Raw genomic sequence first — 15,309 nt, forward strand, 5'->3', positions numbered from 1 at the left:
GAATAGGCATTAGTTTTATTAACATTCTTAAGAGAATATACATGTTTTATATATTCTTTTTATGGAAGATACATTAAAATAAAAACAAACATATCCATAAATTGATTTATTTTTAGAAAGAAAGTATTAGGCACCATGTGTCCAATAGAGAATCTAAATATTATTCATATCTCTGCTCTCTGAGATCATTAAATAAGAATGTGTCCTTGTCTACATGACTTCTAAAAGCAAAGATTATGACCTCTGATCTATTCTATCTTTATTTTTACTTATTTACTGGGACATACTGTATTATATCCATAGGGCCAGGGCTCTAATAAAAAAGTAGGGACTCCAGGACTGAGATGGACCAGTTCAGGGTAAAGGCTGGGAGGAGGGATCCACGCTGTACTTCACCCGAAGGAGAAACCGAGGGTGCTGCCCATGGAGCCTGGTCCATCTGAATGGAGTCATCACTGACGTTGCAGCGACACAGAAGGCCACCGTCCAGAGGGGACAGCTGGCAGGTTGGACAGTTGTCCCAACGTGTCTCTAACTAGGAGGTCTGGGAACAGATCCCAGGAGACACTGCCTGTGAAAAAGCAGTGGCTCCTCCTGGCTCCAGTGGCTGGGAATCTCTAATGACCTGAGTCTTCAGTCTGTGCTCTTCCTACTCACAGGGAAGGGCTCTGTGCCTCCAGCCCTTGTGACAACAGAGTAGCAAACACAACCTCCTTCGAGGAAGCATCACAGATGGAGGCTGGTCAGCACCTCCAGGTGAGAACAGATGCTTAGGGATGGGGAGAGAGTCTACCTAAGGGGGCACGCTGACACTTACACACACCTATACACACACTGACACATATACACAAGCAGCCTGTAGAACCTCTTCCTTTCATTTTGCCACTTTCTTCTACATCCCTATCTGCCAATCATTTTCTGAATCTTCTGATCACTATGAGGGGCACCCAGTTCTGGGGTTCATCACATCCCTGAAGGTGCAGACTGAAGGCATTGTGGAGAATGGGTGTCAGAGCACCCTTCCACAACCCCATCAGCAACCAGGACACAGCATCTGTGCAAGAACAGAGCATAATTGACCCTTGTCCAGTGGAAGAGCCTGGTTCCCAGTGTCTCTCCACCACCTCGCCATGTCAGTACCCATAATTTACTCTCTACGTCCATTTGGTTACCAACCTCGGTCACACCCTTCCTTTTTTACTAAACTTTGTGCTAAATCATTTAGGACAAAATTATTTATTCCTATAATACTATTATAATCAGGGAGCTTTATGATTAAGTTATTTGACCCAGTTTCTACTTGGTTTCCAGCTGGCAAAACAAAAGTTTTGCCACTGACAGTTGTAAGTAGAGTCAGCTGTGCTGATATTGGTGATAATGATGATGACTTTTTATATTGACACCTCACAACCTACAAGCCCGAGATACAGGCAGAGACTGGATTCACAAAAACAACGGCCTTTTCATTTTTAAAAAAGTAGTAATAATAGGTCATATTTATTAAACACTTACATTTATGCCATTCTTGATCTAAAATAGTCTATTTTTTTGTTTGTGCTGTGCTTAGTCACTTAGTCATGTCCAACTCTTTGTGAGCCTATGGACTGTACCCCGCCAGGCTCCTCTGTCCATGGGATTCTCCAGGCAAGAATACTGGAACGGGTTGCCATGCCCTCCTCCAGGGAATCTTCCTAGCCCAGGGATCAAACCCAGGCCTCCCACATTGCAGGCGGATTCTTTACCACCTAAGCCACCAGGGAAGCCAGGGTGTCTATAATTATTATCAAACAGTCTATAACTATTATCAAACTTAATCCTCATAACAACTCTGTATAGGAAACTCTATCATTATTCCATTTAAGCCAATGAAGAAACTGAAGCTGAAAAAGTTAGCGACTTTCTCAAGATCTCATCAAGAGTAAAAAGCGGAAAAATTCTGTCAGACTCCAGAGTATATAATGCTTTTATTCATGACCCTAAACAAACATGATATTGGCCCCTGCTGCCACTGACTGACCTGGCATTCTTCCTCCAAACCATCATAGCTCCTTCGAGCTTGGCAGCATATCATGAATCCTGAAGAAACCACAGCCAATTCCAGCATTTGGCCTCTTCAAAAATCCTATCAGGTAGGTTATTATCTGCATCTTGTAGAAGAAAAGCAAAGTTCAATGGCAGTGAAAATATCCCAAAGATTAAAGGCACGTGAGGAGCTCAGCAGTAAAGCACATCCCCCAGTACTTTTTCACCACATCCTGGGGCCCAGGTTCACAATGCATCACCTGCTACTAACAATGACAGTAACATCATTGCCCTTAGAAGCAGCCTGCCCACCACATATGTTATCTCAGTTATAACCTCAGTGAGTCTATGAAGTAGTTGCACATGGTACAAAGCAGGACACAGAGATTCAGGGGATAGTAATTAATCAAAGGCAGACTGAGCATAAGGAACAGAGAAAAAATTCTTATCCCATGTCCAGATTCCAAAGCTCAGAGGTTAAAACATAAGATATTGATGGGCAGGTTGATGATGAGAATGAAAATGCTGTGCCCTTAATGAAAAGGTGCTTTTCAGTTCACAGGGTTCTCATAGCTACATGAATGCACGGAAATGGTTCAAAGCAAAGAGAGCCAGAACACTCCCATCAGAGATTCCCTAAATCTCAGTGAGCTCCTCTCTGAAGTAACTAACCCTCCTTCCATCGTCCTCAACATGTCCTCAACACTCACACACTTACACACAGAGCTCCTTGTTTTGCCCCCTAAATCCTAGTATATGCATGACCCCAAAATGATCTCCACAGTAAGACAGTGAAATTTAAATGGTTGTTCTAAATTAGGAGTTTGGAATTAACATATACATACTACCATATATACCTGGAGGAGGGCATGGCAACCCACTCCAGTATTCTTGCCTGGAGAATCCCCATGGACAGAGGACTCTGGTGGGCTACAGTCCATGGGGTCACAAAGAGTTGGACATGACTGAGCAACTAAGCACACACACACACACACACACACTACTGTATATAAAATAAGTAATCAATGAACCTACTGTATAGCACAGGGAACACTGCTCAATGTTGTGTGGCAGCCTGGATTGTTGGGAAGTTTGGTGGATAATGGATACAGGTATATATATATATATGGCTGAGTCCCTTTGCTGTCCACCTGAAACTATCACAACACTCTTAATCGGCTATACTCCAAAGTAAAAAAGAAAGTTTAAAAAAAACAAGGACCTACGTATAGCACAGAAAACTCTACTCAATATTATGTAATCAACTATATGGGAAAAGAATCTGAAAAAGAATGGAGATATATATATATATATATCCACACACATATATGCATAACTCATCACTTTGCTGTATAGCTGAAACTAGCACAACAATGTAAATCAGCTATACTTCAATATAAAATAAAAATTAAATCACAAACAAAAACGATTGTTCTGCAGTTTTTTAAAAAGAAAATTAAATTTGAAGAGATTTTTCCAGCTGAATTCCAGTTCAGTCTCATTTCCCACCTATGGGGAAAGCATGCCCCATTACAGGATTCTAGAACCCAAACTGCATCTCTACCCTGATGCCATCTCATCAGAGTTCACAGTCCTATTTGTACATATTTGCAAACCATCATTTACGCCTACTAATGGAACTCAGTGACCTCTTCAAGGAATAGAGAAAAGCAAACCACAGTCCATGGAGTCTGTAACATTGAGAGCCTATCTTTATTTAAATAAGATCTGCTCTAATTTCTCTGCTTTTGAAGGAAATTGGAAACCAAACCAACATGTCTGACTTCCTGCTCCTCGGCTTCTCTCAGCACCCAGAGCAGCAGCCTCTCCTGTTCGGGCTCTTCCTGGCCATGTACCTGGTCACCATGCTGGGGAACCTGCTCATCATCCTGGCCATCAGCTCTGATCCCCATCTCCACACCCCCATGTACTTCTTCCTGGCCAACCTGTCCTTCACCGACACCTGCTTCTCCTGCACCATCGTCCCCAAGGTGCTGCTCAACATCCACACACAGCACTACACCATCTCCCACACTGGGTGCCTTGTGCAGATGTTCTTCTTCATGGAATTGGCCCTGCTGGATGACTTCCTGCTGGCTGTGATGGCCTATGACCGCTACATAGCCATCTGCCTTCCTCTCCACTACACCACCATCATGGGGCCCCAGCGCTGCCTGCTGCTGCTCGCTGCATCCTGGCTCAGCTCCCACCTCCTGGCCTTCTCCCTCTGTCTCCTCATGTCTCAGTTCTCCTTCTGCGCCTCCCATGCCATCCCACACTTCTTCTGTGACCTCCCACTCCTCAAACTTGCCTGCTCAGACACTCACATCTTTCAGCTCATGATGTTTGCAGAAGCAGCCCTCTCGGGAGTGGTCCCTCTCACCTGTGTCCTGGTCTCTTATGCCCACATCATCCACACCATCCTCAGGATCCCCTCTGCTGGGGGGAAGCACAAAGTCTTCTCTACCTGTGGCTCTCACCTGACAGTGGTCACTCTCTTTTATGGAACTGTCTTTCTGGTATATTTCCAGCCCTCATCCTCGTACTCAGCAGACACTGGAGTGGTGGCATCTGTGGTATACACGATGGTCACCCCCATGCTAAACCCTTTTATTTACAGCCTGAGGAACAGAGACATGAAGGGAGCTTTGTGGAGACTCCTTGGCTGAAGATGGAGTAGTGTAGTCTTAGTCACTTCAGTCATGTCTGACTCTGCGATCCCACAGACTGTAGCCTACCAGGCTCCTCTGTACATGGGATTCTCCAGGCAAGAATACTGGAGTGGATTGCCATTCCCTTCTCCAGAGGATCTTTCCAACCCAAGTATGGAACCCGGGTCTCCTGCATTTCAGGAAGATTCTTTACTGTTTGAGCTACAGGGAAGACATTCCACCCTGTAAAAAATCCTTCCCCAGAGTAGAGCTCCAGGCTTTTCAATGTGCCTCCTTCTCTAGATTTGCCCATTATAAATTTGAAAGACTCACATTCAAACATAATATGCTGAGTTTTCAGAGCAGATGCATGAAAATAAAGACTCAGATTTGCAGAACAGCAATAAGGGCAATTGGAGAGAGAAAGGGGGACCAGCATTACCCACAGGGTGACTTGATGTGTGGGTATATGTATCCAGGCAGAGTCAATCGAGAGTTGGGAACATCAAAAACACCAGTGAACACTTTGCTTCTAGGAGGAAAGCCAATAGGAGCAGTGTAGGTTACAAATTCTTCCCCAACAAAAAATTCTGGCAAGACTAGACAGGTCAGGACATCACTCAACTCACTGGGATGCAGGGACCAATTCTGACCCTACCTTGGAAGAAACTCATTCATGGGGACTGGACTCGACATGGCGAATGTCATATCAAGTAGGAAGAATCTGTATGTTGCCTGAGTGTGTATGCTTATGTTCAGTGGTTCAATCGTGTCCAACTCTTTGCGACCCTTTGGACTGTAGCCTGCAAGGATCCTATGTCCATGGAATTTACTCAGCAAGAATACGAGAGTGGATTGCCATTTGGGTTCAAACCCATGTCTTCTGCATTGCAGGCAGATTAGTTTACTGCTGAGCCACCGAGGAACTCTATGTGATTGCAAGGGCAAAAATATTCTAGAAAAGGGAGCTAGGCACAAAAAGAGTTAGAATTTGTCCAGTTTCATACATCTGGACTCAGATCTTTGTCTCTGGTAGGTGATTTGGTTTTTTGTTGTTGTTCAGTTCAGTTCAGTCCCTCAGTCATGTCCAACTCTTTGTGACCCTATTGACTGCAGCACACCAGGCCTCCCTGTCCATCACCAACTCCTGGAGTTTATTCAGACTCATGTCCATTGAGTCGGTGATGCCATCCAACCATCTCATCCTCTGTCATCCCCTTCTCCTCCCATCATCAATCTTTCCCAGCATTAGGGTCTTTTCAAATGAGTCAGCTCTTCGCATCAGATGGCCAAAGTATTGGAGTTTCAGCTTCAGCATCAGTCCTTCCAGTGAATATTCAGGACTGATTTCCTTTAGGGTGGACTGGTTGGCTCTCCTTGCTGTCCATGGGACTCTCAAGAGTCTTCTCCAACATCACAGTTCAAAAGCATCAATTCTTTGGCACTCAGCTTTCTTTATGGTCCAACTCTCATATCCATACATGACTACTGAAAAAACCATAGCTTTGACTAGAAGAAGGACCTTTGTTGGCAAAAGTAATGTCTCTGCTTTTTAATAAGCTGTCTAGGTTGATCATAACCTGTCTGCCAAGGAGCAAGCGTCTTTTAATTTCATGGCTGCAGTCACCATCTGCAGTGATTTTGGAGCCCAAAAAATTGAAGTCTCTCACTATTTCCACTGTTTCCCCATCTATCTGCCATGAAGTGATGGGACCAGATGCCATGATCTTAGTTTTCTGAATGTTGAGCTTTAAGCCAACTTTTTCACTCTCCTCTTTCACTTTCATCAAGAGGCTCTTTAGTTCTTCTTCACTTTCTGCCATAAGGGTGATGTCATCTGCATATCTAAGGTTACTGATATTTCTCCCAGCAATCTTGATTCCAGCTTCTGTTTCATCCAGTCCAGCATTTCTCATTATATACTATGTACTTAAGTTAAATAAGCAGGGTGACAATATATAGCCTTGACATACTCCTTTCCCAATTTGGAACCAGTCTGTTTTTCCATGTCCAGTTATAACTGTTGCTTCTTGACCTGCATACAGATCTCTCAGGAGGAAGGTCAGGTGGTCTGGTATTCCCATCTCTTGAAGAATTTTCCCAGTTTGTTGTGATCCACACATTCAAAGGCTTTGTCATAGTCAATAAAGCAGAAGTATATGTTTTTCTGGAACTCTCTTGCTTTTTTGATGATACAATGGATGTTGGCAATTTGATCTCTGGTTCCTCTGCCTTTTCTAAATTCAGCTTGAACATCTGGAAGTTCACAGTTCACATATTGCTGAAGCCTGTCTTGGAGAATTTTGAGCATTACTTTGCTAGCATGTGAGATGAGTGCAATTCTGTGGTAGTTTGAGCATTATTTGGCATTGCATTTCTTTGGGATTGGAAAGAAGACTGAGCTTTTCCAGTCCTGTGGCCACTGCTGAGTTTTCCAAATTTGCTGGCATAAACTGAGTACAGCACTTTCACAGCATAATCTTTTAGGATATGAAAGAGCTCCACTGGAATTCGGTCACCTCCACTAGCTTTGTTCGTACTGATGCTTCCTAAGGCCCACCTGACTTCACATTCCAGGATGTCTGGCTCTAGGTGAGTGATCACACCATTGTGATTGTCTGGGTCGTGAAGATCTTTTTTATATAGTTCTTCTGTGTATTTTTGTCACCTCTTCTTAATATTGTCTGCTTCTGTTAGGTCCATACCATTTCTGTCCCTTATTGTACCCATCTTTGCATGAAATTTTCCCTTGGTATCTCTAATTTTCTTGAAGAGATCTCTAGTCTTTCTCATTCTGTTGTTTTCCTCTATTTCTTTGCATTGATCACTGAGGAAGGCTTTCTTATCTCTCCTTGTTATTCTTTGGAACTCTTCATTCAGATGCTTATATCTTTCCTTTTCTCCTTTGCCTTTCACTTCTTCTTTTTTCCATAGCTGTTTGTAGGGCCTCCTCAGACAACCATTTTGCCTTTTTGCATTTCTTTTCTTGGAGGTGGTCTTGATCACTGCCTCCTGTACAATGTCACGAACTTCCATCCATAGTTCTTCAGGCACTCTATCAGATCTAATCCCTTGAATCTATTTCTCACTTCCACTGTATAGTCATAAAGGATTTTATTTAGGTCATACCTGAATGGTCTAGTGGTTTTCCCTACTTTCTTCAGTTTAAGTCTGAATTTAGCAATAAGGAGTTCATGATCTGAGCCACAGTCAGCTCCTGGTCTTGTTTTTGCTGACTGTATAGAGTTCCTCCATCTTCAGCTGCAAGGAATATAATCAATCTGATTTGGTATTGACCATCTGGTGATGTCCATGTGTAGAATCTCCTCTTGTGTTGTTGGAAGAGGGCGTTTGCTTTGACCAGTGCGTTCTCTTGGCAAAACTCTGTTAGCCTTTGGCCTGCTTCATTCTGTACTCCAAGGCCAAATTTGCCTGTTACTCCAGGTGTTTCTTGACTTCCTACTTTTGCATTTCAGTCCCCTATAATGAAAAGAACATCTTTTTTGGGTGTTACTTCTAAGAGGGTATTTTAGGTTTTCATAGAACCGTTCAACTTCAGCTTCTTCAGCATTATTGGTTGGGGCATAGACTTGGATTACTGTGATATTGAATGGTTTGCCTTGGAAACGAACAGAGATCATTCTGTCGTTCTTGAGATTGCATCCAACTACTGCATTTCAGACTCTTTGTTGACTATGATATGGCTACTCCACTTCTTCTAAGGGATTCCTGCCCACAGTAGTAGATATAATGGTCATCTGAGTTAAATTATTGTTGTTAGCTGTGAGGCTATTTTCATTTTTTAAACTGTTTAGTTTTTCTCCAATTGAAAAATTATTTGTGTCATTATGCTGCTGCTAAGTCACTTCAGTCATGTCCGACTCTGTGTGATCCCACAGATGGCAGCCACCAGGCTCCCACGTCCTGGGATTCTCCAGGCAAGAACACTGGAGTGGGTTGCCATTTCCTTCTCCAATGCATGAAAGTGAAAAGTGAAAGGGAAGTCACTCAGTCGTGCCCGACTCTTAGCGACCCCATGGACTGCAGCCTACCAGGCTCTTCCATCCATGGGATTTTCCAGGCAAAGTACTGGAGTGGGGTGCCATTGCCTTCTCCGTGTGTCATTATAGTAAATGTCTAAAATATAAGGAAAATTTTTCAAATCCTTTCCTGAAAGAATATGTTATGCAAATTCTTACAATCCTTTTCTCTATACATTTATTCTACATTGTTAAGAGATGATTTTTCATGTAATTTTAAAACATGAATGCTTTCCACACTGTTGTTAAATTTATATAAGCATTCTCATAATTAATATTATAGCAGAAGCACCTGCCATGTTGTCGTTGTTCAGTTGCTCAGTCATGTCTGACTCTTTGTGGCCCCATGGACTGCGGCACACCAGACCTCCCTGTCCCTCACCAACTCCCGAAGTTTGCCCAAGTTCATGTCCATTGTATTGGTGATGCCAGCCAGACATCTCATCCTCTGATGCCCTCTTGTCCTTCTGCCCTCAATCTTTCCCAGCATCAGGGACTTTTCCAATGAGCCAGCTGTTCACATCAGGTGACCAAAATACTGGTCTTCAGTATTCAGCTTCAGCATCTGTCCTTCCAATGAGTATTCAGGGCTGATTTCCCTTAAGATTGATTTGCTTGATCTCCTCGCAGTCCAAGGGACTCTCAGGGGACTTCTCCAGCACCACAGTTGGAAGGCATCAATTCTTCGGCTCTCTGCCTTCATTACTGTCCAGCTCTCACAACCGTATGTGACCACTCGGAAGACCATAGCCTTGACGCCGAGTAGTGTCTGATTTTCAACACACTGTCTGTAATCTTCCATTTAGGGGTAATTAGTCCCTGGTGGCTTGGACAGTAAAGCGTCTGCCCACAATGCAGGAGACCCGGGTTCGATCCCTGGGTTGGGAAGATCCCCTGGAGAAGGAAATGGCAACCCACTCCAGTACTCTTGCCTAGGAAATTCCATGGATGGAGGAACCTGGTGGGCTATACAGTCCATGGGGTCGCAAAGAGTCGGACACGACTGAGCGACTTCACTCACTCAGTTCTGTTAATTATTTTTAACTTTACAAATAATAATGCAATGAAGATCAGTGTGAATAAACCATATATGTATAGATTTTCCTATGCCCTTCCAATAAATTTTAAGAAGTGGAATTGGTGTGTGGAAATTTTTTCAGGCTCATGAACTATGTTGCAAAAATAGTTTACAAGGACTTCGCTGGAGATCCAGTGGTTCAGACTCCACATTTCCACTGCAGGGATCATGGGTTACAACAAAGATCCCACATGCCACATGGCATGGCCAACTAAATAGATGGATGTTTTAATGAAGAAACTATCTATAATAAAAATAAAAATTTGCCAAACTGTTAATTATTTACATCCCAACTGATGGTTCTGTGAGAATGTTCCTTTCTCTGCATTCTTTGTTCCAATTTTTTACTCAATTGTCACAAATTGAAAAATGGTACTTCTTTTCTTTGAATGTTTTGGATTACTGATTGTTTACTTAAATCCATAAATGCATTTTATTTATTCTCCTGTCAATTATTTCTTCATGTCATTTGACTATTTTAAAAACTTGCATAAGTCTTTTTTATATTAAATATTTAAAATTTACACTTTCCTACTCGTATTGCAGCCTTTTTCCAATCACCATTTTATCCTTTGATTTTCTTTTTGATTTTTTGACATAAATAAGTTTTCAATTTACATACATGAAACTAATAAAAATCATCTTCTTTGTGACTCTTCAGGCTGTGTTATCATTGGAAAATTCTTCCCTATGTAGTTCATGTGAATAATAAATTGTTTTTTATATTTCAGTACAATGCTATTTTTAATAACAGTTTATTGAGATATAATTCATATTCTATAAAATTCCTTTTTATAGTTTGTAATTTAGTGGCTTTTAATAGGCAGTGTGGGTTTTTTTAGTGAAACAGTATATGACTTTAGAATGATACTAAGTGTTGAAGTGGCTCTCTCCCTCACATCTCTCACTCTTTACAAAAGTTTCCTCTCCATTTCCTGTCCCATAATTATTAAAAAAAAAGATGCTGACTATGTCTGAGCCCTCGCTCACTCACATATATCATACACATTTCCCCTCAGGGCCTTTCTTTCTAGCATTATTTTCCCCTTTGTGGCTTCTTCCTTTACTCCATGCCCTGGAACACAGGGTAAGTTTCATGTCATGTGCAAAATGTACCTTCTCACACTAGCCCACTCTAATCATCTGGATATGATCTGTTTTTCTTATAAGCATCACTATCCATTTATCTAATCTTGCTACTTCTGCCCTTCTAAGGTCAAGAATGACACAAAGATGGCCACTCCTCCCGTTTCCATTCAGTATTGTACTAGAGGTTCCACTCAGCACAATTAAGTAAGAAAAAGAACTAGAAAGCAATTGGACTGTAAAGAGGACTTCCCTGGTGGCTCAGTGGTAAAGAATCTGCTTGCCAATGCAGAAGATACAAGTTGGATCCCTGGGTCAGGAAGGCATGGCAATCCACTCCAGTATTCTTACAAATCCCATGGGCAGAGGAGCCAAGCAGGTTATAGTCCATGGAGTCACAAAAGAGTTGGACACAACTTAGTGACTAAAACAACAGCAGCAGCAGATTGTAAAGAAGTAAAACCATTTGTACTTGCAAATGACAGATGCTGTAGATTTTTGAACTCCTAAAACATCAACCAAAAAAACTATTAGAATTAACAAACAATTTGAATCCAATGTAATCTCTATCAAAAGCTGGACAGGGAAGCCTGGCATGCTGCAGTCCACAGGGTCACAAAGAGTCAGACATGACTGAGCAACTGAACACCAACACCTTTTTTGCAGAAAATGACAACCTGATCCAAAAGCTCACATAGAAATGCAAGGGAACCAGAATAATCAATACATTCTTGAAAAAGAAGAGCAAGGTCAAAAGACTCACACTTCATGATTCCTAAACTTACTACAAAGTTTCAGTAAATAAGGCAATTAAGTAATTAAGGCTATACTTCATAGGAAAAGATGTTCAACATCGCTAATCATCAGGGAAGGCAAATCAAAACCACAATGAGATACCACCTCTCACTTGTCAGAATGGCTATTATCAAAAAGAATACAGATAACAAGTGTTGGCTAGGATGTGGAGGAAAGGCAGCCCTTCTACACCTTTGGTGGGAATATAAATTGCTACAGCCATTATAGAGAACAGTATGAAGGTTCCTCAAAAAACTGAAAATAGAACTACCCAGTGATCCAATAATTCCACTCCTGGGTACAAAACACTAATTCAAAAAGATCCGTGTACCTCAGTATTCATAGCAATGTTATTTACAGTTGCCAACATACGGAAGTGACTGACCTCAATGTCTGTCAACAGATTAATGGATAAAGAAGATGTGGTATACACATACAATGGAATAATATTCAGTTATTTTTAAAAAATGAAACTTTACCATTTGCAGCAACATGGATGGACATTGAAGGCATTATGCTAAGTGAAATGTCAGACAAAGAAAGACAAGCGTCATATATCACTTGGATGTGGAATCTAAAAAACACAAGAAACTATTAAATATAAAAAATGCAGACTCAGATATAGAAAACAATGTAGTAGTTTTCAGTGGGAGAAGAAAGGGAGAATCAAGAGGCACACACTATCAGGTACAAAATAAGCTACAAGGGTATGTTGTACAACACAAGGAATATAATCAATATTTTATAATAACTGAAAATGAAGTAAAACCTTTAAAATTGTGAATCACTATATTGTACATCTGTAACATAATATCATATAGCAACTATACTTCAATTTTTAAACGTACAATGCCATACAGCATAAGGCCAGACACATATATAGACCAAAGGAATACAGCCCAGAGTCCACAAGTAAACCTTCACATTTATGGGCAATTGATTTTTAATAAGGCTGCAATTCAGGACAATTCAGTGGGGAAAAAATATTGTTTTCAACAAGCAGTGCGGGGTCAACTGGACAACCAAATGCAAAAGAATGAACCTGAACCTTTACCTCACATACATATAAAAATTAACTCAAAGTCAAAGCTAAAACTACAAAAGGTTTAGAAGACAGTGTGAGAATGAATCTTTGTGATCTTAGATTAGTCAATGGTTTCTTAGGTATGACACCAAAAGCATAAGCAGTCATATAAAAAAAGGGATAAATGGGACTTCATCAAAATCACCAAGTTTTACATTTCAAAAGATACCATCAGGAGAGTGAATAGACAACCCACTGAAAGGTAGAGCATCTATACAAATCACATATCTGATAAGATATTTGTATAAGAATATATAAAGAACTCTTACACCTCAACAATAAGACTAATAACCCAACTATAAAACTGCTAGAGGAGAACAAGGGCAAAACACTCTCTGACATAAATCACAGCAGGATCCTCTATGATCCACCTCCCAGAATATTGGAAATAAAAGCAAAAATAAACAAATGGGACCTAATTAAAATTAAAAGCTTCTGCATAACAAAGGAAACTATAAGCAAGGTGAAAAGACAGCCTTCAGAATGGGAGAAAATAATAGCAAATGAAGCAACTGACAAACAACTAATCTCAAAAATATACAAGCAACTCCTGCAGCTCAGTTCCAGAAAAATAAACAACACAATCAAAAAATGGGCCAAAGAACTAAATAGACATTTCTCCAAAGAAGACATACAGATGGCTAACAAACACATGAAAAGATGCTCAACATCACTCATTATCAGAGAAATGCAAATCAAAATCACAATGAGGTACCATTTCACGCCAGTCAGAATGGCTGCTATCCAAAAGTCTACAAGCAATAAATGCTGGAGAGGGTGTGGAGAAAAGGGAACCCTCTTACACTGTTGGTGGGAATGCAAACTAGTACAGCCACTATGGAGAACAGTGTGGAGATTCCTTAAAAAACTGGAAACAGAACTGCCTTATGACCCAGCAATCCCACTGCTGGGCATACACACTGAGGAAACCAGAATTGAAAGAGACACGTATACCCCAATGTTCATCGTAGCACTGTTTATAATAGCCAGGACATGGAAGCAACCTAGATGTCCATCAGCAGACGAATGGATAAGAAAGCTGTGGTACATATACACAATGGAGTGTTACTCAGCCATTAAAAAGAATACATTTGAATAAGTTCTAATCAGGTGGATGAAACTGGAGCCTATTATACAGAGTGAAGTAAGCCAGAAAGAAAAACACCAATAAAGTATACTAACGCATATATATGGAATTTAGAAAGATGGTAACAATAACCCTGTGTACGAGACAGCAAAAGAGACACCGATGTATAGATCAGTCTTATGGACTCTGTGGGAGAGGGAGAGGGTGGGGAGATTTGGGAGAATAGCATTGAAACATGTATAATATCATGTATGAAACCAGTTGCCAGTCCAGGTTCGATGCACGGTACTGGATGCTTGGGGCTGGTGCACTGGGACGACCCAGAGGGAGGGTCGGGGAGGGAGGAGGGAGGAGGGTTCAGGATGGGGAACACGGGTATACCTGTGGCGGATTCATTTCGATATTTGGCAAAACTAATACAATATTGTAAAGTTTAAAAATAAAATCAAATTAAAAAAATAATAATAATAAAAAAAGAAAAAAAAAAGAAAAACACCAATACAGTATACTAATGCATATATATGGAATTTAGAAAGATGGTAACGATAACCCTGTATGCAAGGCAGCAAAAGAGACACAGGTGTATAGAACAGTCTTTTGGACTCTGTGGGAGAGGGAGTGGGGGGATGATTTGGGAGAATGGCATTGAAATATGTATAATATCATATAAGAAATGAATCACCAGTCCAGGTTTGATGCAGGATACAGGATGTTTGGGGCTGGTGCACTAGGATGACCCAGAGGGATGGTACAGGGAGGGAGGTGGGAGGGGCATTCAGGATGGGGAGCACGTGTACACCTGTGGAGGATGCATGTTGATGTATGGCAAAACTAATACAATATTGTAAAGTAATTAGCCTCCAATTAAAATAAATAAATTTAAATTTTAAAAAAATAAATAAATAAAATGCACAAAGGATTTAAATAAATGCTTCCCCAAAGAAAAAGATACAAACAACCAATAAGCACATGAAAGTTCTTTAACATCATTAATCATCAGAGAAGTGCAAATCAAAAACACACTGAGGGGTTTCCCTGGTGGTCCAGTGGTTAAGACCCTTCACGCCCACTATATGCTGGAGCCGCAGGTTGAATCCCTCATGCCACATGCCACAACTTAGACCTGGCTCAGCTAAATTAAATACACACACACACACATACAATGAGATACCACTTCACTTCCACTAGAATGGTTTAAAAAATGGACAATATCAAAATGTTGCCGAGGCATGAGAGAAGGGTGAACCCTTCTACATTGGTGAAAGTGAAAGTTGCTCAGTCATGTCCGACTCTTTGTGACCACATGGACTGTAGCCTGCCAGGCTCCTCTGTCCATGGAATTCTCTAAGCAAGAATACTGGAGTGGGTAGCCATTCCCTTCTCCAGGGGATCTTCCTCACCCAGGGATCGAACTCAGGTCTCCTGCATTTAGTGGGATTTTAAAATAATGTAGCCACTTTGGAAAA

General features: G+C 41.1%; 1 protein-coding gene across 1 annotated transcript; it reads left to right on the forward strand.

The window, feature by feature from the left end:
• Positions 1-3,797: 3,797 nt before the first annotated feature.
• Positions 3,798-4,691, forward strand: OR1AH6 (olfactory receptor family 1 subfamily AH member 6). The gene has a single exon (NM_001390071.1). The coding sequence runs from the start codon at positions 3,798-3,800 to the stop codon at positions 4,689-4,691; it is 894 nt and encodes a 297-aa protein (NP_001377000.1).
• The last annotated feature ends 10,618 nt before the right edge of the window (positions 4,692-15,309 follow it).

This window comes from Bos taurus, chromosome 11 (assembly GCF_002263795.3).
Source record: "Bos taurus isolate L1 Dominette 01449 registration number 42190680 breed Hereford chromosome 11, ARS-UCD2.0, whole genome shotgun sequence".
Classification (NCBI taxonomy): Eukaryota; Metazoa; Chordata; class Mammalia; order Artiodactyla; family Bovidae; genus Bos; species Bos taurus.

Coding starts and splice junctions, on each gene's coding strand:
- OR1AH6 (NM_001390071.1), top strand. CDS start 3,798: ATGTCTGACTTCCTGCTCCTCGGCTTCTCTCAGCACCCAGAGCAGCAG.